Source organism: Garra rufa, chromosome 15, assembly GCF_049309525.1.
Source record: "Garra rufa chromosome 15, GarRuf1.0, whole genome shotgun sequence".
Classification (NCBI taxonomy): domain Eukaryota; kingdom Metazoa; phylum Chordata; class Actinopteri; order Cypriniformes; family Cyprinidae; genus Garra; species Garra rufa.
Genome location: NC_133375.1, coordinates 24674567 through 24700174, shown reverse-complemented (window position 1 = coordinate 24700174; position 25608 = coordinate 24674567). Strand labels below are relative to the sequence as shown.

The window sequence follows — 25608 nt, the reverse complement described above, 5'->3', positions numbered from 1 at the left end:
TCATTCCAGGCAACTTTGCCTCTAGAACTACTGCTGTCAATCAAATCGTTTGTTAAATGATTGAGAAGATGTCAAAAACCTACTTTCGCTCAATCTTGAAAAAACACGGCTCTGTTTGTACAATACTCTGGACTCTCTAGGTCAATAATTATCAGAGAAATTTTGAAATGTACCCTTTGGGAACCTATAATGGGATAGTTTAGAAAAGGGGCCTGTCAAAATTTACCCAAAATTCTATAAAACCTAAATGAAAACTCAAAACTTCACGAAACCTGGTGAGCATATGCGACAGGTGATTCTAAACAATCATGCAAACTTTTGAGGAGATTTGGTCCATAGCTGGCAATATAATAGTCATAAACGTCAAAAACATAATATTTCTTTACCTGGTTTTGCCAAAAATGCTTTTTTAAATAATTGATTTAGGTGGTTACAGGCTTGTTAAATAATGTATTTTTTCACATTTGCTAAAATGCCTTAAAGTGCTTGAACCCCAGTAATCGCTGATGTCACAAGGAATATTTTAAGGGATGTCCTTACTACCTTTCTGGTTCTTGAACGTGGTAGTTGCCTTGCTGTCTATGCAGGGTCAGAAAGCTCTCTGATTTTTTGGGTGAACTATCCCTTTAAGAATGAATCTTTCATTAAAATTTGTTACAAAAATCAACAAAGTAAAATTTTACATAATGATCCTATGTCATTTTAATTGTATATACTCATTAATTTCACACAATGATAATCGAATCTTAGTTTAAAAGCGAGATGTCTCACTTGCTCAGATCAGTCTCCACGATTAGTGCCGCTCCGACTGTGGTCCAGACTCCAGACTCAAAACTGACTCGTTTAGTGAAGTGGGCGTGTTCATTCAATGCATCCAACCAATAATATTGCTTCCTCACAAGCCGCAGTGGAATTCTGTTGGTTCGGGCGTCAGTCTTTGAAGGCAGGGAAGCAGTCACGCGCTTCAAAGGGGAGAGACTCCAGCGAACGAAACATGTGAGTCAGTGGAACTGAACGAGAACGATTCGTTCATTTAAAAGATTCGTTCAATAACACCGATTCGTTAACAGCTCTAACTGTGATCTACTTCGAAGACATTTAGCTACATGTTTTGGATACAGTCTTGGATACCGATTTTACCTGAAAAAAGTTGACGTTCACAGCAGACCGCAGAACCTCATCAGTGAAAACTTTTTAGTCAAGGAAACAGTATTCTTCTGGGTTTCTGATCCTTGGTTTTGGATCCTTTGCTCTGTCCTAGTCACTGTGGATCGCGGTCCCGTGAAGCTTGATTTTATCAGAACCGCCGTTTTAATATGTTTTAAAGTATCCGTTTTTATACGCTGGTGAGAACCTGCCTACGCCTTCTCTCTCTTGGCATCGTTATTCCTTAAGCTGTAGAAAATTAACTACAACGTTTAGTTTTAAAGGCTCTTATTAATCATTTTATAAACGTTTCGCAAAATGGGTTGCACGTTAAGTGCTGAAGATAAGGCAGCGGTGGAGAGGAGTAAGATGATTGATCGGAACCTGCTGAAGGACGGAGAAAAAGCATCGAGAGAAGTCAAACTACTGCTGCTCGGTATGATACACTTGACTTTCATAATATCAATGCTTACAAATTAAAATGCATGCTATTTTGCGGATACAATGTTTATGCATATCTGTTTTATCTCTGTAATTTTTTTTCTTTCGCACTTTAACACGATTGTCTTCACTAATGCAAAGTGGTCCAAAAAAAGTGAATTTATCACTGCGGATTGTCATGTTAACATTTAAGGCAGCAATTCAACTTACGCATTAAGCTGTAATAGGTTGCATAGTGTAAAGCAAAGATCGATAACATGTTGAATATTATTCAGACCTGTCGACTAAATGGCAGTGAATTTAGAATGTGTTGTGTTTGTACTGGTCTTGGCTCGGTGTGCTGTCAAAACATGTTTTCCAGTGGTAATCCTCCCCCAGTCTCCCAAACATCCAGTGAGCATCACATTTTATTACCATATTTAACCTACAGCATTTGGTTGCTCTGTGTGACACGAGAAGCAAACCCACACACTCACACACCCCGGAATCTCAGCAAAGCGGTGGAAAGTAATGGTGTGATTATGGCAGTATTCCAGCTATCAAAGCGTGATGGAATGCAGAAGATAATGGCTGATTTGCACCATTAGAGTTGTGTCTGTCTGTTTGTTTTTGGATACTTTGTCGGTAGCATACTAATTTTCAGAGACAGAAGCAGTCGTATAGTAATGTTGTAACTTTAGACAAAACTATAGAAGTGTCTCAGATATTTTGTTACCGTTTGGGTTGCTTTGGATAAAAAGTACTGAATTAAATAACATAAACACACTTGAAGTCCAAAGTTTACATACACCTTGCAGAATCTGCAAAATGTTATTTTTTATTTTGTAGTGACCTGAATAAGATATTTTACATAAAAGACGTTTACATGTAGTCCACAAGAGAAAATAATAGTTGAATTTATAAAAATGACCCAGTTCAAAAGTTTACATACACTTGATTCTTAATACTGTGTTGTTACCTTAATGATCCACAGCTGTGTTTTGTTTTTTTTTTTTGTTAAGTGATAGTTGTTCACAAGTCCCTTGTTTGTCCTGAACAGCTAAACCGCATGCTGTTCTTCAGAAAAATCCTTCAGGTCCCACAAATTATTTGGTTTTCCAGCATTTTTGTGTATTTGAACCCTTTCCAACAATTTCTGTATTATTTTGAGATCTTTTCACACTGGGGACAACTTAGGGACTCATATGCAATTATTACAGAAGGTTCAAACACTCACTGATGCTTCAGAAGAAAAATGATGCATGGGGTGTAAACTTTTGAACAGAATGAAGATGTGTACATTTTTCTTATTTTGCCTAAATATCATATTTGTTTCATTTACTACTACTGCCCTTCAGAAGCTTTAGATAATACTTACATGTTTCCCAGAAGACAAAATAAGTTGTATATACATTTTCACCCCCCAGCTCTTAAAGCATCAGTGAGCATTTGAACCTTCTTTAATAGTTGCATAAAGAGTCCGTCAGTTGTCCTGAAAAGATGGCTCTCAAAATCATACAGTCATTGTTGGAAAGGGTTCAAATACACAAAAATGCAGAAAAATTAAGGTAACTTGAAAATTTCAATTAACAACACAGTATTGAAGGATTAGTTCACTTTCATAACAACAATGTACTCACCCCCTTATCATCCAAGATGTTCATGTCTTTCTTTCCTCAGTCGTAAAGAATTTTTTTTTTTTTTTTTTTTTTGAGGAAAACATTTCAGGATTTCTCTCTTTATCATGGATATTGATGGCTCCCCGAAGTTTGAACTTCCGAAATGCAGTTTAAATGCACTTTAAATGCAGCGTCAAAATGCTCTAAATGATCCCAGCCGAGGAGGAAGGGTCTTATCTAGCGAAACGATCGGTTATTTTCTAAACAAATTGACAATTTATATACTTTTTAACCTCAAATGCTCGTCTTGTCTCGTCTCTGCACAGTGAATGTGTTGTCAGTAGAATCCGGATCAATGCAGTTAGGGTATGTCTAAAAACTCCAATCTCGTTTATGTCTTCAATGTCAAAATCGTCCTATAATGCTGTTTTTACCTTTTTTTGTAAAGGGAGTTTGAGTTTCTTTGTATGTTTACTTTGTAAACACTATGTCGGTACTTTTGCAGCAATCTAAGGTGATTTTGAAGTTAGGGAAGAAAACGAGATTGGAGTTTTTAGACATACCCTAACTGTATTTACCTGAATCACATAGACTTCGCATGCACTGCGCAGAGATGAGACAAGACGAGCATTTGAGGTTAAAAAGTATATAAATTGTCAATTTGTTTTGAAAAAAACTGATCGCTTCGCTAGTTAAGACCCTTCCTCCTCGGCTGGGATCGTTCAGAGCATTTTGAAGCTGCATTTAAACTGCATTTCGTAAGTTCAAACTTCGGGGCGCCATCCATATCCATTATAAAGAAAGAAATCCTGAAATGTTTTCCTCAAAAAAAAAAACATAATTTCTTTACGACTGAGGAAAGAAAGACATGAACATCTTGGATGACAAGGGGGTGAGTACAGTATCTGTGCATTGTTGTTATGAAAGTGAACTAATCCTTTAAGAATTAAGTGTATGTAAACCTTTAAATGGGGTCATGTTTATAAATTCAACTATTATTTTCTCTTGTGGACTATATGTAAACTTCTATGTGAAATATATTTTTCAGGTAAGTACTAAATAAAAAAAATAACATGCATTTTGTAAGATCCCTCTTATTTTGCTAAAATAATTAACACTTTGCAGATTCTGCATGGTGTATGTAATCCTTCGACTTCAACTTTGGATATTCTCATTAAGTAGCAAGTGCCTTCTGACAGAGAGGTGGTTTCACTGAGTAAATCATAGTGTGGTTTGTTAAGGAATGGTCAAATAGAATGACATCTGTGATTTCTATGTGGGATTTGGACTGTGTTATTCCTCTACATCCAAATTCTCTGTCAAAACAGGTTAAACTATTGCAGTAGAGTAATCAGAAGTTAAGATCAGCTACTTTGTTGATGATCTTATGTAATGTTTTCATTTTTTATTTAAGCCTCAGACAGATTAGACATGCATGTATACAAGACAGCATTCCGGTCAGTGGATCAACATTGGTACAAGTCTTTGTGTGCGTAAAAATCCTCCTTTTTCTGCAGTTATGAAACCCTTTCTTTCTTGGCATTTAAATTGTGCATTGGGGCAAGTTTGGGGGCGGTGAGTTGGCTTTTTACTCTGAACGCAGAAAACCACAGTATGCTGGAAGTGGGGCGAGCATTTCATTTCATGAGGCGAATATTACATGCTCCGTTAAACACAGAATGCAGTTCATAAATAAAAGCCATGCTGAAAGAACTGTCCAAGGACAGCGAGTTCTGACATTACAGCTGGAAGAAGACCAACTCCTGTGGCCTGAGTGATCACAGTGAACTTGAGCATCATCCTGAGTTACCAATTATTTGTATGCAATCTTGCTTTTAATACTGCTGGCAAGATTAGACAGCATGGCTACATCCCTGTAGGCAAGAGGATTGCAACTGTCTAGCAGAGACGAATATGGATGAGTTGTAATTAGCATTGCACAATGAGCTTTGAGCTTAATCACATTGTGGGAACTCACTTGTGGCTTTTTCTTTGTGTTCTCTGGGACTCTCCTGACATCAGCAGTTTCGGGGGCATTAGGCTATGATGACTCTACTATAACTTCTGGCTGAACTGCAATTCAAGTGGGCTGTTTAAAGGAATACTCCTCCCAAAAATGAAAAATCTCTCATCATTTTACTCACCCTTATGTTTTTCCAAACTTGTGTAACTTTCTTTCAAGAAGATATTTTGAAAAAAATTGGGAACCAAACTACATCAGAGCCTAATGACTTCCATTTTATTGACAAAAAACATGGAGGCATTTCTCAAAATATCCTTTTTATGTTCCGCAGAGAAAAGAAAGTCCACAGTCGTTCATCTCTTTCCGGAAAATCGTAATTAAGACGTCTGGTGTCCTCATGTCACTTCGGTTAGAAAAAAGATAATGAATAAAGACTGCGCATCAGATGTGTTTCTGCTTTTTTTGTTTTACATTTAAATTGAAATGTTATATGTGTGACCCTGGTCCACAAAACCAGTCATAAGGGTCAATTTTTTAAAACGGAGGTTTATACATCATCTTAAAGCTGAATAAACAAGCTTTTCATTGATGTATGGTTTGTTAGGATAGGACAAATCACCTTTAAAGTTGAAAATGGAAGAAAATTGCCTTTAAAGTTGTCCAGGTAGTACTTAGAAATGCATTTTAATAATCAAAAAGTACGTTTTGATATATTTGCAGTAGGAAATTTACAAAATATGTTCATGGAACATGATCTTTACCTCATATCCTAATGATTTTTTGCATTAAAGAAATTTTGATAATTTTGACTCATACAATGTATTGTTGGCTATTGCTACAAAAACACTTGTGCTACTTGTGATTAGTTTTGTGGTCTAGGATCACAAGTTTTCTATCATAATTGTCCAATACTGTACATTTTTTGTACATGTAACAGATAATGAGTTTTAAATGGAAAAAAAATCATTAAACAACACATTTGTCATCAATACAGTTGCTGCATCTAAAGAAACGTTTGACTTTTTAACTGAGAGATGACTTCTCACTGCAAACTTAGTTTCCGTTTGATAACACAATGATTATCCCACAGGAGGATATTGCTCAGTAGGGGGTTTGTCTTCAAGGGTCAGCTCACTGCTCATTGTGTAATCTCATTGCGTACTGTTGGAAAAAAATGGTAATAAAGGGCAAAAGAAAAAGTTATAAATCATAAAGCATGCTCTGCTCTGCTGGGGTTGATAATAGCGGCCATCTTAACCACACTGCACATGCCACTGCAGCTAACTGTATAATTACAGCAGGAGTAAGCCGTTCACACACCCAATCAAAGCGTTGACAGATGTGTATGTGGAGATTCTGGCTGTGGCTGTGCTACACAGTCCCAGTGCGAGACCTGATGCTCGGACAGCATCCAGACCATGTGTGGCTCTCACTCAAGTGGCTGTAAACGGAGAGCTGTGGTTATTAGGAAAAAGTGTGGAAGTTCTGATCTAGGTCCAGTTTGTGTGGAATGAATGGTAACATTGACTTTGGCTGATTCTAAATCAGTGCTCTCACAATGAGAACCTCGAAATGAGTGATTTATTGATTGATTCATTCATTCATTCGGACCAATTGCAAGTCTTAAAGGAATAGTTCAACCAAAAATTTAAATGTTATCATTTACTCACTCTCAAGTTGTTTCGAAACCTGTTTTTTTGTCTGCTTAAAGGGATAGTTTACTCATAGATTTACTCATCCTCAAGCCACCCTAGGTGTCTATGACTTTCTTCTTTCAGACGAATACTATCAAAGTTATATTAAAAAATTTCCTGGCTCTTCCAAGCTTAAAAAGGCAGTGAATGGGTGTTCGAGATTTTGAAGTCCAATAAAGTGCATTTATCCATCATAAAAAGTGCTCCACATGGCTCCATGGGTTAATAAAGGCCTTCTGAAGTGAATCGATGCGTTTGTATAAGAAAAATATCCATATGTAAAATTTTATAATGTGAGATTAGCATATTCTCACCTGAGCTTACACTTAACCTACGTCCTACGTCATCCGCCTCTATTTGCGTCAGAAGGCCTTTATTAATCTTCTGGAGCCATGTGGAGTACTTTTTTTAATGATGAATCAGCCTGATTTATATGTTTATACTGTATGTAGGTATTAATACATAACATTTAGATGATAAAACGGACGATTTCAATGTATTTCAACGTTTAAAACGTACAAATAGCTATGTATTTTTAGGTAAATTTTTTTTTACCATTTTATCAATAAGCGATTAGATTTGTAGCTCTCTTAACCTACCCTCAAACCTAAACCTACCCATTTTATAGCGAATATAAAAGGTTTAAAAATGTATTTGACTGAAATATGCATGGAAATGACCATTTTAGGAACATTATAGCATTAAAAACATTTTTATAGTCGCTAACCCACTTCTACCTCTAAACCTAACCATAAATATTTCTGTAAAGTATAAGAAAAACATGACAGACAACAAGTAATCCAACTGATGATTTGTTGCAGCCGCAAACCGCTCTGGTGGAATATGGCAGGTTTGTGTGAGGTGCAGAGCAGAATTTTAGTTGTTAATTGCTAAAAATATTATCCAGATTTTTTTCCCGATCCACTCTGTGAAGGCGCACATTTCTCATTTAAGCAAATGAGAGGCATGTAAAAGGCTTGGATTTGGGTCTATTCCTCACAATCATATGGATTCTGAAGATTTAGATTACAGCACATGATTAAAATTGTTTCATTTCGTAATTATGTTGCGTTTTGTATTTTATGGTTCTGTTTTAACAGCACGTCAGAGAAACGCCTTTTGTGTTCCATGGCAAACAAAGTAAACATTACATGACAAGCAAAGGTTAAACAATTGCAAAAATATGACAACAATAATAATAAAATGATTTCACAATTTCGATATTCATAAGGATCCATTTTTAGCTGTCGTCAATACGTCAGTATTGTACGTTTAAACGCTGAAAATATGTAAGTATTTGTATGTTTAGATGCTGAAAATATGTCAGTATTGTACATTGTAGTGCCTGGAAAAAAGTTCGTAAATGTGCATTTTGTAGAACCACATTTTACGTAAAATACATACGAATTAATGAGATCACGTTGGATGGATGGATGCACTTTATTGGACTTCTAAATCTCAACAGCCATTCACTGCCATTATAAAGCTTGAAAGAGCCAGGGCATTTTTTAATATAACTCCGATTGTACTTGTCTGAAAGAAAGTCATATACACCTAGAATAAGGTGTATATGACTGAAGTAAAGTAAGTAATTTGTGGAGTAATCGTGAAGTAATTTTCTTTTTTGGGTGAACTATTCCTTAAACACAAAAGAAGAGGATCCCCATTGACTTCTATAGTATTTTTTTTTTTCCAGAATGGAAGTCAGTGGAGACCAACAACGGCTTGGTTACCCACAGTCTTCAAAATATGTATATTTTCATGTTCAACAGAATACAGAAACTCATACAGGTTTGAAACAACTTGAGGATGAGTAAATAATGAATCACGCACAAATTGAACTGATTCAGCTTTTTTGGGTGAGCTACTCCTTTTAAAAAATCACTAACTCAAACACAACTTGCTTAACTGTACAATGGAGGAAAGGTCAGTAGGTTTGTGTGTTCTCAAACTGTTTGGCAAGAATCTTTCACGTGTCCAGAACTGATTTTCATGAAATCTTTGTTTCGTTCAACCATTGATAACTCAGTGACCTTTTACTTGTGCCAAGGCCTCATCAGACGTGGCAGGACGTTTTGGCCGTCTCATTCTCAGCTGCGGCATGCCTGTGGTTCAAGACTCTTGGAAGAAATTTTCCACATGATTCTCTAGCCCCCAAGATCCACAGTTATTCCTTCACCATGCCATAAATTTGGGCTAATATGGCAGCAAGCCACACCTCAGAAGCAGACGTTATTGATCTAACCCGTAATGCATCCTACAGCAGATTTGCTGCATGTAACCGCCGGCACAAATTATTCTGAAGATTGAACATTTGACCAACTGTTACTGGACTGAATTTTTCACCAGAATGGCAAGCCAAAAGATGTTTAAGTTCAAGTCTTATTCACCGTAATAAAACAAACATAGGTAACCAATGTAAAAGTGATTTGTAGGTAACAGACTCTTACTCCATATCCAAAATGTGCTAAAAATGTAATGCAGTTCCTGCTAAATGGCATATTAATGTAAACCACGTTCTATTTATTCCTGTTATTCACTTTACTCGTCAGCATTGGAGTACATACATGCCATGTGTCCACTGGCCTGTTTGCTCATGTTTGTACAAACATCTCTTTCTGGTGTGTCAGTTAATAAGCCATTTAAGTGAGTCATTTGACTTGGTTATAAAAAGCTCACCTATCGTAGCTCCCGCTGTCCTCACAAACACTTGGGCTGGGGGAACTAACATCAGACAAAACTTTCATCTTCAGGGCATTTAATCTCACCGTACGGCAAGCACAACCTGAAATAGAGAGCTCGTTCTGCAGCTCATGCTGGGCTTGTGATGTGGGAGGCAGAGGTTGAAAGCTTCTATTCATCTAATGCAGACCTTCTCCTGAGCGTGTGATGTTTGGGGTCAAGCGAATAAACTGCATTTATCGATTTGCCATATCAACCTCATCAACAACGTTCTGTGTTTTTGTCCTCTTTTAGGTGCTGGGGAATCAGGGAAGAGTACAATAGTTAAGCAAATGAAGTGAGTGTTCTGATTTTTAATCAAAAAACTTTTTATTTTCTTTATGTTATATATGTAAGAATGAAACTGGTAGTCAACCTTCCCTCTAGTTTTTGTGCAAAGCCTTGGGGAAGATGTATATATACAGTTGAGGTCAAAAGTTTACATACACCTTGCAGAATCTGCAAAATGTTCATTATTTTACCAAAATAGGTCGAATAAAATGCTCATCGATGCTTCAGAAGGAAACATAATGCAGTAAGAGCCAAGGAGTGAAAACTTTTTGAATTTGAAGATCAGGGTAAATGTACCTTATTTTGTCTTCTGGGAAACATGTGAGTAACTTCTGTAACTTCTGAAGGGCAATATAATAAATGAAAAAATATGATAGTTTGGGCAAAATAAGACAAATGTACACATCTTCATTCTGTTCAAAAGTTTACACCCCTGGCTCTTAATATATTATTTTTCCTTCTGGAGCATCAGTGAGCATTTGAACCTTCTGTAATAATTACATATAACTCCCTAAGTTGTCTTCAATGTGAAAAGATGGATCTAAAAATCCTACAGTCATTGTTGGAAAGGGTTCAAATACACAAAAATGCTGAAAAACCAAAGAATGTGTGGGACCTGAAGGATTTTTCTGAAGAACAGCAGGCAGTTTACAACAACTATCACCAAAAAAAATAAATAAAAAAAATAACACAGCTGTGAATCATTCAGGTAACAACACAGTATTAAGAATCAAGCGTATGTAAACTTTTGAACAGGGTAATTTTTAAAAAATTCAACTATCATTTTCTCTTGTGGACTACAACATTTTGCAGCTTCTGCAAGGTGTATGTAAACTTTTGATTTAAACACAAACACAATCATTTATCAATATGAATTATTACAACATAAATAAAAAAGAAATAATATAATTAATTGTAATCAAAATACATATAAAATCATTGTATATAATAAGTATTTAATACTACAACGTGTATAGAATTGAATAATTTTATGACCATTTAAGAAATAACAATTTTTCCTCAACGTTTTAATTCTTAAGCTGAATTTTTTGGATTGTGCACGACCAACATCATAATTAAAATGCCGCCTGTGCACACAGCTTAGAGGGAACGTTACTGGCAGTTGTTATTGGATCTTGTAGATTTAATTGTTTTGTATGGTGTGCAGTAGATGTCATTATCTGATTTTTTTTACTTAAGAATCATTCATGAAGATGGCTACTCGGATGAGGAGTGCAAGCAGTATAAAGTCGTGGTTTACAGCAACACTATTCAATCCATCATTGCCATTATCAGGGCCATGGGCCGCTTAAAGATTGACTTTGGGGATCCTGCAAGAGCGGTAAGATAAATAAATTAAAACACGCACAGAATAAACAATCATTTATAACTTCTGTTGTCTAGACTGGAATTTGAATTCAGTGATGCCTATAAATTGCACTCTCTGGTCAACCCAAACAGAGTTTAGTACTTGGAAAAAAAAATCTTTTTTCAGCCTTCCCAGGACAGAAGTATTTCAGATCATTTATAAAATCATGACGCTATGTACCACCATAATTGGTCACCCTTTCTAAGTACACTAAGAATCCAGTTTTGTTTTCCCAAAAGGTTTTTCTCCAAACGAACAAGGAAGAATGATATGTAACTATATTTATATGCAGCAATATACATAGTAATAAATAGCATTATTTACCCACATACACTACCAGTCAAAGGTTTTTGAACAGTATGATTTTTTATGTTTTTAAAGAAGTCTTTTCTGCTCACCAAGCCTGCATTTACTTGATCTAAAGCACAGCAAAAACTGTAACATTTTGAAATATTTTTACTATGTAAAATAATGATTTTTTTAGCATCAATACTCCAGTCACATGATCCTTCATAAATTATTTTAATATTCTGATTTGCTGCTCAAAAAACATTAATTATTATTGTTCAAAACAGCCAAGTATAATTTTTTTCAGTTTTCTTTGATAAACAGAAATAACATTACAAAAGTCTTTATTATCACTTTTAATCAATTTAAAGCATCCTTGCTAAGTAAATGTATTAATTTCTATAATTTTATTCCCAAAGAAAAAAAATATATACTGACTCCAAGCTTTAGAATGGTATAGTGTATAATGTTACAATCTTTGTATAGTTCATCACAGAATTGAAAAAATGTACTCAACTGTTCTAAATATTGATAATAGTAATATTTTAAATTTTTTCTTGAACAGTAAATAAACATATTAGAATGATTTCTGAAGGATCATGTGTCACTGAAGACTGGAGTAATGATTTAGCTTTGATCACAGGAATAAATTGCATTTTTATAAATATATTCAAATAGAAAACATATATTTTAAACAGCAAAAAAAAAAAAAAAAGTTATGGTTCTTGCTGTACTTTGGATCAAACAAATGCAGACTTAGTGAGCAAAAGACACTTGAAAAACGTCTTGCTGTTCAAAAACTTTTGACTGGTAGTGTATGTTTTAACAAAAACTGTTAATGCCTGACTCTTAACCAGTGTTTTTAGCCAAATTAGTTTATATTCCGAGCTGATAATCTAATGTTAAACCTTAAAAAGCAAATGGTTCCATAGCGCCATCACTTTGCAATGTTGCAATGACCGTCATTTGTCAGTGGCTCACTCCTCAAAGTTTAATGAGTGTGTAGATGACACAAAGCTGCCAATGTTAGCTACATTGAAAACAGATGGGTGCTATTTGAATGGGTTCCTATGGAGACCGGAACAGAAGAGCATTCAATCTGAAGTAAGAATTCCCATGGCGGCGCTCATCGCTTACTCAGGAAAACGCTCTATACCTGAGTTGAGTACAACAGAATAATAGATATAAAGAATTAAACAATAAATCAACAATGCATTTCTAATTGCTTATGGTAACTTATGGTATATTTTAATGAATCAGTCAAAAAGATTCATAAATTCATGAACGATTGGTTTAAACTCTACAGCTTGTCTTGGAGACCAGTTTTCAGATTGTCTTCTAATGTTGTTCTGTTTAACATCAGGACGATGCTCGGCAGCTCTTCGTGCTCGCTGGCACTGCAGAAGAAGGAGTCATGACCCCTGAGCTCTCCGGGGTCATCCGCCGGTTGTGGAGGGACGACGGAGTGCAGACGTGCTTTGTCAGATCACGAGAGTATCAGCTCAATGATTCAGCAGCCTAGTAAGTGCACTTGAGTATACTCCATAGATGGACCAATGTGTCTCACAAGCTTTTCTGTGCAGCATAGCAGTGTCCACAGGTGTAGTTCATCACATTAACATGTCTGACAACCAGAAAGCGTCCAGATAATGTATAAATATGTGTAATGTGTGTTTGTACTATTTCTTTCAAATCAATGCTGTTGGTTTGATATTCCGTTATAATGGAGTAACATTCATAAACATTTAAGAGTCCAAGTACTTTTTTGGTACGCTGTTTAGAGAAACTGGCTTAAAGTAAACAATTATTTGAACAAAATATGCTTATGTTTATTTTGGCTTTTAACTTTAGCAAATATTATTTTTACTTACAGTACAGTACATTTGGTTTATTGTGCCATAATTTGTCTCTACAGAATCTTGCTTTTGTTTGAAGTGATTGATTAATAAGAAATTAGGTTGTGGTTTCCTGAATGGGAAAGATTCAGGTTGAGGCACAGTTGTATGGCTGATCCAGATCCATCTTGCTTGTGCAAACTTGTTAAACATTTTTTACCTGTTGGATTCCAGCACATTGACTGTGGGGAAATTTGCGGCTTTCTGAATTGCATTGCACAACTGTTTTTCCTCAGATTTTTCCATGTTACAGTCATTCCTTCGCTCTGTTTTCAGCTTTGGTAGCCACTAAGAATGTTTCCAATGATAATAATCAAGAGAGAAGTTCTTTCCTCTCAGTGAACTCATGCTTTAATGCTGCGAAACTAAAAAGCCGAATCTTCTAGTGAGAGAGAACCTTTGTGCTTCTGTGTTATTGCAAAATCTGAGGGTTGGGTCATTGTGATGGATACATCTTTGTTTTAGCAACAGCAATGCTTTAGTGTCATCAGGCCTGTATTGCAGTGATTCTCATTTTTTTGCACCCCCTCCCCAACAATCATTCAATCAATCAATCAATCAACATTTAGATCAATAGCGCATTTAAAAACAACACAGGTGTTTTGCACTACCAACATTTTAAAACACCCATACGCAAATGAGTAAAGATCCTGCTCCTTAGATTTAAAACCTCAATAGAGTCACAGGAACCAATATAGAGACTGATTTCCTGAATAGGAAAGATCCACCGCCACTATCATTTGTTAATCCTACAATATTAGCAGAAAAGATAGTTCAAAAGTTTGGCATCAGTAAGTTGTGTTGTTGTTGTTGTTTTTAGCAAGGACATAATAAATTGATCAAAAGTAAGACATTTATAATGTTTCAAAAATATATATTTAAAGGAGTAGTTCACTTTCAGAACAAAAATTTACAGATAATGTACTCACCCCCTTGTCATCCAAGATGTTCACGTCTTTCTTTCTTCAGTCGTAAGGAAATTATGTTTTTTGAGGAAAACATTTCAGGATTTCTCTCCATATAATGGACCTCTATGGTGCCCCTGAGTTTGAACTTCCAAAATGCTGCTTCAAATGGCTGTAAATGATCCCAGTCGAGGAAAGAAGGGTCTTATCTAGCAAAACGATCGGTTATTTTTTTAAAAATTACAATTTATATACTTTTTAACCTCAAATGCTCAGCTTGTCTAGCTCTGTGTATTAAAAAGTATATCAATTGTAAATGTTTTTAGAAAACAACCGATCACTAAATAAGACCATTCTTCCTCGGCTGGGATCATTTACAGCCATTTGAAGCTACATTTAAACTGCATTTTGGAAGTTCAGACTCGGGGGCACCATAGAAGTCCATTAAATGGAGAGAAATCCTGAAATGTTTTTCTTAAAAAAACATTTTTTCTTTACGACTGAAGAAAGAAAGACATGAACATCTTGGATGACAAGGGGGTGAGTACAGTATTCTGTAAATTTTTGTTCTGAAAGTGAACTACTCCTTTAAAAAATTGCTTTTATATTGAACTTTATATTTATCAAAGAATCCTAGAAAACATATTCTAGTTTCCAGAAAAATATTAAGTAGTAATATTTTATTTTATAGTTATAATGGCTGCTAAAAATTTGGCTTTGCGATAACTGGAATAAATACCCAAGTTAAAAAAAAGAAAGAATTTATTTAAAATATTTATTGCAGAATGCAAATTTATTACAGAATGCACATTTCTTAATATCCCTAAAATGTGTTTTAATTTCACTATTAATAATGATTGTATGATTTCTGTATAATTTAAGTCTTTAAATGCAAGATATTTAAAGTGTACCTGAAGTATATTTGCAATATTTCCAATCAAATATGTGACCCTGGACCACAAAACCAGTCATAAGGGTTTATTTTATGAAATTGAGATTTATATATAATCTGAAAGCTGAATAAATAATTGATGTATGGTTTGTTAGGTTACGACACTATTTTTGACCAATATTTGGCTGGAATCTGAGGGTGCAAACAAATCAAAATATTTTTAAAAAATCGACTTTAAAGTTGTCCAAGTGAAGTTTTTAGCAATGCATATTCTTAATCAAAAAATAAGTTTTCATATATTTACGATAGGAAATTTACAAAATATCTCCATGGAAGTTGATAGAACATGATCTTTACTTAATATCCTAATGATTTTTGGCATAAAAGAAAAAAATATAATTTTGACCTATACAATGTATATTTGGCTATTGCTACAAAGATACCCATGCTACTTGTTGGTTTGGTGGTCCAGGGTCACATATCATCACCTTAGAATTATATGGTTCTATCTGACATTTTTGTCAAAAATGAGTTATTCACATATTCTTATTCTGTGACAATTTATTTACATTATTTGATGTATCTTTTGTAAGCTATGTACATTTGGGGCCCTTTTTTAGAAAGCAAAAATGGTTCTATCTACAGAAGTCTATGGAACACAAAAACTTTGAAGCTCAATATCTCGAAAGTGCTCAGAATGCAGATAGAACCTTATAATTCTAAGGTGACGATATAGTATATTTAAGCAATAAGGTACGAGAGGCCGTGCTGTATCATGAATAAATCACGGCTGAAGGGCGTTGTTAGGCCCCAAGTACCTCAAGTACCTTATTGCTTTTATAAAACGGTTACCACACAATAAAAATATTAAAATCAAAAATATATATTAATTTATATATATTAAGTTGTACGTTTTCATAAAGTAAAATCATTAACTGCCTTCCGCTGTAAAAAGTAGTCCCTAACTGCTGCAGCTGTGTTTACGTTGCTAAGGGTGGTTGCTAAGGGGGTTCAATGATACACAAAACCGTTGAGTGAAGCGGTCATAGCAGTGCCGTATCATGAATGCGACACAGCTGCTGACCAATCAGAATTGAGGAATGGAACTAACCGTTTTATAATTTATTTTATAGACGTTTTTCCTGAACACGGAAGTAAGTCCGACTCTTAACTGAAAGAATGCTTTGCATTTCCGGTCTGCATTGTTTCTAGTCAAATTAGGGTATATTCCGAGCTAATAAACTAATGTTAAACCTATTCAAATATTTTTAAAAAGCACATGGCTCCATAGCGCCATCACTTGGCAATGTCGCAATGACCGTCATTTGTCAGTGCCTCACTTTAATGAGTGTGTAGATGACACGAAGCAGCGGACGTTAGCTACATTAAAAACAGATGGACGCTATTTGAATGGGTTCCTATGGAAACCGGAACAGAAAAGCATTCAATCTGACTTTAGAATTCGTAATGGCGGCGCTCATTGTTTTCTCAGGAAAAAGGTCTATACTACAGGGCCGTTGAATGCTTGAATCTGATTGGCTGACGAATGTTCTAGAGGTGTGCATTATTTTCAGGGAAACGCACGGCGAATGTAGTTCCAGGCAGCTTTTGACCGCAGTACATGTCTATATCACTTCGCCACACATTGCAGTTATTTCAAAGTTATTTTCCTTGCAGCCCAAAACAGCAAAATAGCCAAAAGCTACAGTGACACTGGCAAAGCTAATACATACGGTAAATAACAGGATAAAAACGACAGATTATGTCCATGTTTTTTCTACAATATTACGTTTTATTATGTACGGAAAGCACATACTCTATTTCTCTCGCTCTCTCTCACTCACAGACGCACACACATACAGTTAGCATTCGCGCTAATGTTGTTAGCGCATCTCTGACAATAAACAACTTAAAAACGACATGACAGTTCTCACAAGCGAGGTAACAACGGCGTGGTCTTGAAGAAAATGAACTTAAAGTTTAACTGTCAGTAGAGACGATGCTGCCACCTTTGAGAGACACACAGACTTGAGAGAGGTAATTTACGATCTTAATCTCTCTCCCCCCTCTCTTGCCGTCCGTCTGCTTGTCTGTCGGTCTGTCTAAACTTCATTATTAACTGCATTAGTTTGCTATCAACGGCTCAAGTGTCGTTACTAGGTCTAAAATGACGTTTTGGAACTAGCAACGAAGCTGTTGGATGAGTTGCGTAAGAAATGAATCCTACTCACAATAGCGTTTTAAGGATAAAAACCGGACGAATGTCTTGAAATATATTTTCTCATCGATGTCTTGAGGTGTGGTAACTGTAGTATAAGCGGAATAATTGACTTCGGGCCGTAGAATTCTGCGAAAATAATGCACACCCGCGTCGTGACCGCATCACCACCGCGGGTGTGCATTATTTTCGCAGAATTCTACGGCCCGTCGTCAATTATTCCTTACATAATACAATCAGTATATTTTTTGTTGGACTATTTCTGCACATCTACACAAGTACATTATGCACAAAATTAGTTGTTCCAATTAAATCAAATAAATAAAACGTTGGTAAGCACAAAAGACTTCTTTCATAAACATAAAAAATCTTACAGACCCAAGACTTTTGAATAGTAGTGTGTGTTTTTATGTCACATATTCTATAAAGACAAAATAGTGGTTGCAAGCTTCAAAAACGTATAAAAATATATTCAAATAAAATGTAATAAAAGTATTATCAGCTGACATTCATAATCATGCAGATCTCAGAGTGCAACCTTTTTAAATGTGCTCCATCCAACCACTGAGTCAGTTTACGTAATAGACCCTGCATGATAATTTGGAAGTATTATTACCTCCCAAAGAAAATAAAGAGAAAATAAACAGGTTTTGATTAGGTGATTAAATCATCTTGACATTTTCATTGTTGTTTTTTAAAATGGTTTCACTTAAAATGCTCACAATGGTTTGTCTCTTGTCCAGCTATCTGAATGATCTGGATAGGATATCCCAGCCCACCTACGTGCCCACTCAACAAGACGTGCTGAGGACTCGAGTCAAGACCACTGGCATTGTAGAAACACACTTCACCTTCAAAGAGCTCTACTTCAAGTAAGTGTCAACTCATCTTTCTGTCTTTTTGTCTTTCTTTCTTTCTTTCCTATAAGAACTCTCAGAAAAGTCCCATTTTACAAGCTGTAATTACAAACACTTTTTACATGTTAACGCCTCAAAATTACAGTAATTTCAACATGGCATGAACACACCTCAAAATAATCTGAGAGTTTCCCAGTAGTAAATACAACTTGAGAGATCATTCATGTCCAATTTCTGATTAGGATTCTTGTATTTATGATAACTCCGATAACATGTGAACCTGCACACATCTAATATACAGGCATCCATTTTTCTCTCAACTGTTTACTTTTACTTTAGACATAACCAACTGTGTTTATGTGTAAACCTTGTATATTTTTGACAGTGCTCTTTCTTTCTTTCCACTCTCTCATGTTCTGATCACTGTATACTTCTTGTCCAAACAGGATGTTTGATGTTGGTGGCCAGCGTTCAGAGCGGAAGAAATGGATTCATTGTTTTGAAGGCGTCACTGCTATTATCTTCTGTGTGGCGCTCAGCGACTATGACCTGGTGCTAGCTGAGGATGAAGAGATGGTGAGTTTCCTTCACTATCCTGAAGTGATCCCTATAGACATAAATCAGAATGGCACACTAGTCTGTTAACAAGATCACAGGGCCAGTTCTTTTGATATGATGGATTAATGAAACTATAGTAAAATATTATAATCAGTGAGAAAAGCCACTTCCACAACTCAATATTTTAGTACCACAGGGGATGTTCCATTTGTCCTGGTTGTGTTAAAGCGATTTCCTTTTCCTCATGGCTCCTGGAAAGGCTGCATAGTTTCCTCATGAGACCTAATTTCTTAAAATACACTGAGTATTTTTCCATGCAAGGATTATTTGAGGTTGCATATTGATTTTCAGTGGAGTCAATATGCGCAGTGTTATAGAATGAGTTAACCCTTGATTCTATTCCGGTGCACTGTTTATATTTTCAAATGTACTGTTTGTCAAACCAAGTAATGTCCAAACAAATGTCAACCTGAGTCATATGGTGATCTCAATGTGTCCACAGAACCGTATGCATGAGAGCATGAAGCTTTTCGACAGCATCTGCAACAACAAATGGTTCACATACACATCCATCATTCTCTTCCTCAATAAGAAGGATCTGTTCGAGGAGAAGATCAAGAGAAGTCCACTCACGATATGCTACCCGGAATACTCTGGTGAGAATATATTGAGAGGTTATTTAGTGGTTTATATAACATACATTAACACACATACATTAGTAACTTGCACTTGAGTTCAGTGTTGAGTTTGTATGTGGTGAATGATGATGCCACTCAGGAAAAAGTGTGTTTCAGGACAGTATATTCAACACTACTTGTATTACTCCTGACATCTTGGTTCCGTACTGGAAAACATGCACTATTTGAATCATGTCTAAAATTAGATGGATCTGCAGATAATCAGAAAGTCATATTTCTACTCGAGCATCATTATATTGGTGGAGCCTTTAGGGCAAAAGGCAGAGTGGATGAATTATTGCTTGTTTATAGAAAGTTATAAAACTGAAGTAGGGACTATGTGAGGTTGAGTTTGAACAGCCTATCAGAGGAGGGGAGCTTTTCGTTGTCTAAGCACTGTGGAAAACTCTGTTTTGTGTCTGCTAGTCATCATCCTTCAGGGCCGGGTGACAGTTGAGTCTTGCCAGTTTTGAAGATGTTTTAGTGTCTCTCTCAGTCTTTATATTTTAAACACAGTACGTTTACAGATGTTGTTTTGTCCTCAATGTATTTCATTGAAATTAGTCATGTATGAAAAGTGGCACAGTTTATTAATGGGCTGGACCATTAGCAGAAACTTTTGCCTCACTTCATTTTTTTTTAAATGATGAATTAGTGTTGTTTTTCAATCTGGACTAAAAACCTTGAATCACTGAGATGCTTTAAAGGGGTCATCGGATGCCCATTTTCAACAAGTTCATATGATTCTTTAGGGTCTTAATGAAAAGTTTCTAATATATTTTGGTTAAAAAAAATCAAAATCAGCTCTGCAAAATTTCAGCTCATTTTAAGACATGGCCCCTTTAAATGCCACCGAGCTCTGCTCGCCCTGCCGCTCTCTGGGATTATGTTTACTTTAGCCGCGTTTATCTGCGAAACTTACCATGTACCGTGTTATATTCATTATTACATCCAACAACAGAACACCTCAATAGCTCAGTTAGAGTCTTTCTCTGCACCTGAGTCACACAATGACAATTGTATTCGAAATGTTTCAGCTCTGTGAGGCCGGGTCTAAGGTAAGACGCTAATGTCAATCAAATGTGTTTCGTCACAACGACAAGAAGCTGAGAATGAACTGGTTTTAAAAAGGGGATATTACTTTTAAAGATTAAAAAAATACCACTGGGTGGATTTTTCTCATTGTAGGGTGGTTGTGGACACAAACTACCAACACACATTAATGTTCAAACAACATGTAAAAGTTAGTTTTGCACCCGATGACCCCTTTAATATACTCCTACAAAAATAACTGATTATTTTATTTTGTGCCCCGAATCATCATCTTATGTGTAGTTTATTGATGTGACAGTCTCCATATTCCTATTTAAATAGATGGAGTAAGTAAATGTCTTCAGTGTCACATGATCCTTCAGTAGTCATACTAAAAGGTTGATTTAGTGTTCAAGAAACCCTTCAATGTTGAAAACACTTGTGCTGCTCAATATTTTGTGGAAACCATTATACATATAGTTTTTTTAGGATTCTTTAATGAGAAGAATGTTCAGAAGAATTAATTAATGATTAATTATTAATGATCAATTTAAAGAATTAGTTCACTTCCAGAATAAATATTTCATGATAATTTACACACCCCCATGTCATCCAAGATGTTCATGTCTTTCTTTCTTCAGTCGCAAAGAAATTACGTCTTTTTTTAGAAAAACATTTCAGGATTCTCCATATAGCGGACTTCTATGGAGGTCAGCGGATTGAAGGCCCAAATTGCAGTTTTAATGCAGCTTCAAAAGGCTCTACATAATCACGATAAATAAGGGACTTTTAAAATAAAAAAAATTTACATTTATGCTGTATAGATTTTAACCACAAATGCTTGTCTTGCACTAGCTTTGCAATGCACGTCTTCACGTATTACAAAATCACGTTGGAAAGGTCACACGTAGTTGGTTCTTCATCTGTGTACTCCAGTTCAAAAAGGTAGGGTAGGACGAAAAAACTCCAACTAATTTTCTTCTCCAACTTCAAAATTATCCGACGTTTTGCCTTTTTTTGTAAAGGCCGTTTGACTTTCTTTGCACGTTCACATTGCAAACACAATGCAAGGTTGCGCTGGTGCAAGATGAGCATTTGTGGTTAAAAAGTATATACTTTTTTTGTTTTTTTAAAAAAGGTCAGATCGTTTCGCTAGATAAGACCTTTATTCCTCACCTGGGGTCGTGTAGAGCCCTTTGAAGCTGCACTGAAAACTGCAATTTGGATATTAAACCTGCTGATCTCCATTGAAGCCCACAACATGGAGAAAAATCCTGGAATGTTTTCCTTAAAAACCTTCATTTGTTTGCAACTGAAGAAAAACATGAACATCTTGGATGACACGGGGTGAGTAAATTATCAGGAAATTTTTATACTGGAAATAAAGTTCCTTGCTGATGATTAAAAGCATGGCAATGAAAATCATGAATCTTAAACCTTTTTAAATCTTAAATCTTCCTGTTATATGACTTAAGGAACCAGCACATACGAGGAGGCAGCGGCCTACATCCAGTGCCAATTTGAGGATCTGAACAGAAGAAAGGACACAAAGGAGATCTACACACATTTCACTTGTGCCACAGACACCAAGAACGTACAGTTTGTGTTTGATGCGGTCACTGACGTCATCATCAAGAATAACCTCATAGAGTGTGGCCTCTATTGAAGCATCATCTGTCTGCTAAGGTAAGCGCAGGGCCTACAGGACAAAACGTGAGGAATACAGTGGATCTTTTTCACAGTGTGCATTGATTTGTCTATTCTAAACTTCTGTAAGTTTAGAATATAGAACTGTACGTATCAAAAACCACAGACCCCTGGTGGTCTTAAAGGCATAGTTCACCCAAAAATTACAATTCTGTCAACATTTACTCACCCTTATGTTGTTCCAGAACTGTATAACTTTCTTTCTTCAGAACACAGATTAAGATATTTTTAATTAAATCCAAGAGCTTTATGACCCTGCATAAACAGTGAGGCAAGTACCACGTTTAAGGCTCAGAAAGGTAGTAAGGACACTGTTAAAATAGTCCATGTGACATCAGTGATTTATCTGAAGCTACTACAGTATGAGAATACTTTCTATGCACAAAGAATAGAAAAATAACGACTTTATTCAACTATTTCTTTCTGTTCCGTGTCAGTCTTTGACGTGCGTTAATGAGAATTTTCATTTTTGGGTGCACTGTGCCTTTAAAAACATGAAATATGTTATATATACATTATTATTAAGACATGTTTTTTAATTTACAGTTATTTAAGGAGGTTTCCGAGGTTCACTGTCTGGTTGTTCCTGGTTTTGTCTGTTTCCTCTGGAGGCGAATGAGCGAGAGAGACTTCCATCAGCGTGCACTCTTCACGCTAAATGCGGTACCTATGCCCATGGACATTTTTTAACCACATCCTTTCTTAATGACAGTCTGTTATAGACATTATTTCTTGTCCACTTCCTTTAGTCATTATTCTATTGCCAATACAGCTCCATTCTGTTCATTTCCTGTTTCCTCTATAGGTATTACATGACACACCACTATGCATTTGATCAAAATCCACAATGGATGGTAAAATGTGACTATAAGCTAACCTCTGTTGCATTTTTTAACACTGCAAGCAATTCAATCAGAGTCCTTTTAATAACAATATATCAGCTCTTATGGGAAAGTTACCATTTTGCCATGTTTTTCATAGTGATTGTTTAGCTAATTTATTACCTTTTTTAGACCTGTCTTTAAGTTTGCATACATATCAGAATTTCTCAGAATTAAGGCACTATGATGAGTGAAACTGAACTAGTGTGAGAACTATTGTTGTATATTGTGTTACTGTCATGCGTTTAGTAATTCACAGCCTGATCACACAGCAACAGGACACCGTTTATTTTTTCACTAATTAGACATGGATCACTTTATATAACACTTTATATAACACACTATTTTTGTATCTCTTGAGGACCAGTAAAGGTGTGAACAAATGTTTTTCTCACAGATACATTTCTGAACAGTGCAAAAATAATGACCCTGTGTTGGGTCAAGAACACTTGGGAGCAAATGCCATGAAAACACAACACGATGGCCGGATTTGCGTTCTTGATGGAGTACAGATTTTTCTAAGACTTGTTTGATGTGCTTTTGTTTAATCCTGTGGATTTCGGTATTTTTAAACAAACTGACACAATGTGATCTGGTTTGTAATACATGTATTTAATATCAAAAGGGTTGACGTCAAGTTCGATGTCTATTATATCTTGCTCCCAGAACATGCCAAACAGCCAGAGTTACCAGCATGTGCAAGTAAAAAGTATGGTATTCCAGTGCTGGTACATTCATGTACTCAAGTCTGGATTCATGCAACAATCTGTGATTTCTTTACTGTATCACTGTGCTTTATTTTATCTATCCATTTCAGCTGTTAAACATGAAAGTGCAAATGAACAATGTTAATGATAGCACTGAATCACTAATATGCTAAAAACTTGGTTTGTTTAGTTTTCCGAACACTCTTCTATTGAGTAATATTTTAAACTTTTTTCATTTTTCAGTCTTTTCTGATCATGTGTAACTCTCCAAATTACAATGTCACAAATTGCTGCAGTTTTGAGAAAATACATACAGTTGAGGTCAAAAGTTTTCATGCACCTTGCAGAATCTGCAAAATGTTGATTATTTTACCAAAATAAGAGGGATCATACAAAATGCATGTAATTTTTTTTATTTAGTACTGACCTGAATAAGATATTTCACATGAAAGACGTTTACATAGACAAAATAAGAGTTAAATTTATAAAAATGACCCTGTTCAAAAGTTTACATACAGTACACTTGATTCTTAATACTGTGTTGTTACTTGAACGATCCACAGCTGTTTTTTTTTTTTTTTTTAGTGATAGTTGTTTATGAATCCCTTGTTTGTTCTGAACAGTTAAACTACCCGCTGTTTTTCCAAAAAAATCCTTAAGATCCCACAAATTCTTTGGTTTTCCAGCATTTTTGTGTATTTCAACCCTTTCCAAGAATGACTGGATTTTGAGACCCATCTTTTCAACTAAGAGACTCATATGCAACTGTTACAGAACGTTTCAAACGCTCACTGATGCTTCAGAAGGAAAAACGATGCATTAGGGAGAGGGTAAATTTTAAATATTCTGTCTTCTGGGAAACATGCAAGTATCTTCTGTAGCTTCTGAAGGGCAGTACTAAATAAAATAAATTATATTTAGGCAAAACAAGAAAAATGTACACATCTTCATTCTGTTCAAAAGTTTACACCCCATACAGTCATTGTTGGAATGGGTTCAAATACAGAAAAATGCTGAAAAACCAAAGAATTTGTGGGACCTGAAGGACTTTTCTGAAGAACAGCTGGCAGATCAAACTGTTCAGAACAAACAGGGGACTCATGAACAACTATCACTAAACAAAAAACACATCTGTGGATCATTCAGGTAACAACACAGTATTAAAAATCAAGTGTATGTAAACTTTTGAATGGGGTAATTTTAATAAATACAACTATTATTTTCTCTTGTGGACTATATGTAAACTTCTTTTATGTGAAATATCTTATTCAGGTCAGTACTAAATAAAAAATAACATGCATTTTGTATGATCCCTCTTATTTTGCTCAAATAATTAACATTTTGCAGATTCTGCAAGGTGTATGTAAACTTTAAGTAAACATAATATATTCATAGTCATGATCAGAACTTAACAACAACAATAATATTTTTTTTCTAAATGGATTCAAGGTTATCTTTTAATTTTAGTCTTCGATGTTCAACTAGTGAAGACAGTTTTTATTTAGAATCATACCCTAAAGTGTTTTGTCTTGTTTTAATGATACTGTATATCTGATCTAATACTTCAAATGTGCAATTGCCATTTTTGGCTCTTTTATATCCTGCTATTTCTAATTGTTTCCCTGATTGTGCCTGTTACTCGAAATGTGTATATATGTGTATCCTCACGATTGTTAGATATCTTTACTACTCATTTTAGCTGTCATAAAGACACCTCTTTTTTGGATTACATAATACTCAGCAAAAAGAGTGTTTTGTATTGTGGTTC

The 25608-nt window shown here is 35.5% G+C and overlaps 1 protein-coding gene across 1 annotated transcript; it reads left to right on the top strand.

The window, feature by feature from the left end:
• The first annotated feature begins 983 nt into the window (after nucleotides 1-983).
• gnai3 (guanine nucleotide binding protein (G protein), alpha inhibiting activity polypeptide 3) lies at nucleotides 984-25589 on the top strand. The gene is made up of 9 exons (XM_073819759.1): nucleotides 984-1582; nucleotides 9819-9861; nucleotides 11055-11196; nucleotides 12875-13032; nucleotides 18165-18293; nucleotides 18725-18854; nucleotides 19339-19492; nucleotides 22021-22231; nucleotides 22799-25589. The coding sequence occupies exons 1-8, from the start codon at nucleotides 1465-1467 to the stop codon at nucleotides 22209-22211; spliced, it is 1065 nt and encodes a 354-aa protein (XP_073675860.1). The 5' UTR covers nucleotides 984-1464; the 3' UTR covers nucleotides 22212-22231; nucleotides 22799-25589.
• The last annotated feature ends 19 nt before the right edge of the window (nucleotides 25590-25608 follow it).

Bases quoted from the DNA above. Each gene is read 5' to 3' on its own strand.
- gnai3 (XM_073819759.1), top strand. From the start codon at position 1,465: ATGGGTTGCACGTTAAGTGCTGAAGATAAGGCAGCGGTGGAGAGGAGT. The intron at 1,583-9,818 runs GTATGATACACT...GTCCTCTTTTAG, and splicing joins AGTCAAACTACTGCTGCTCG to GTGCTGGGGAATCAGGGAAG. The intron at 18,294-18,724 runs GTAAGTGTCAAC...TTGTCCAAACAG, and splicing joins TTCAAAGAGCTCTACTTCAA to GATGTTTGATGTTGGTGGCC.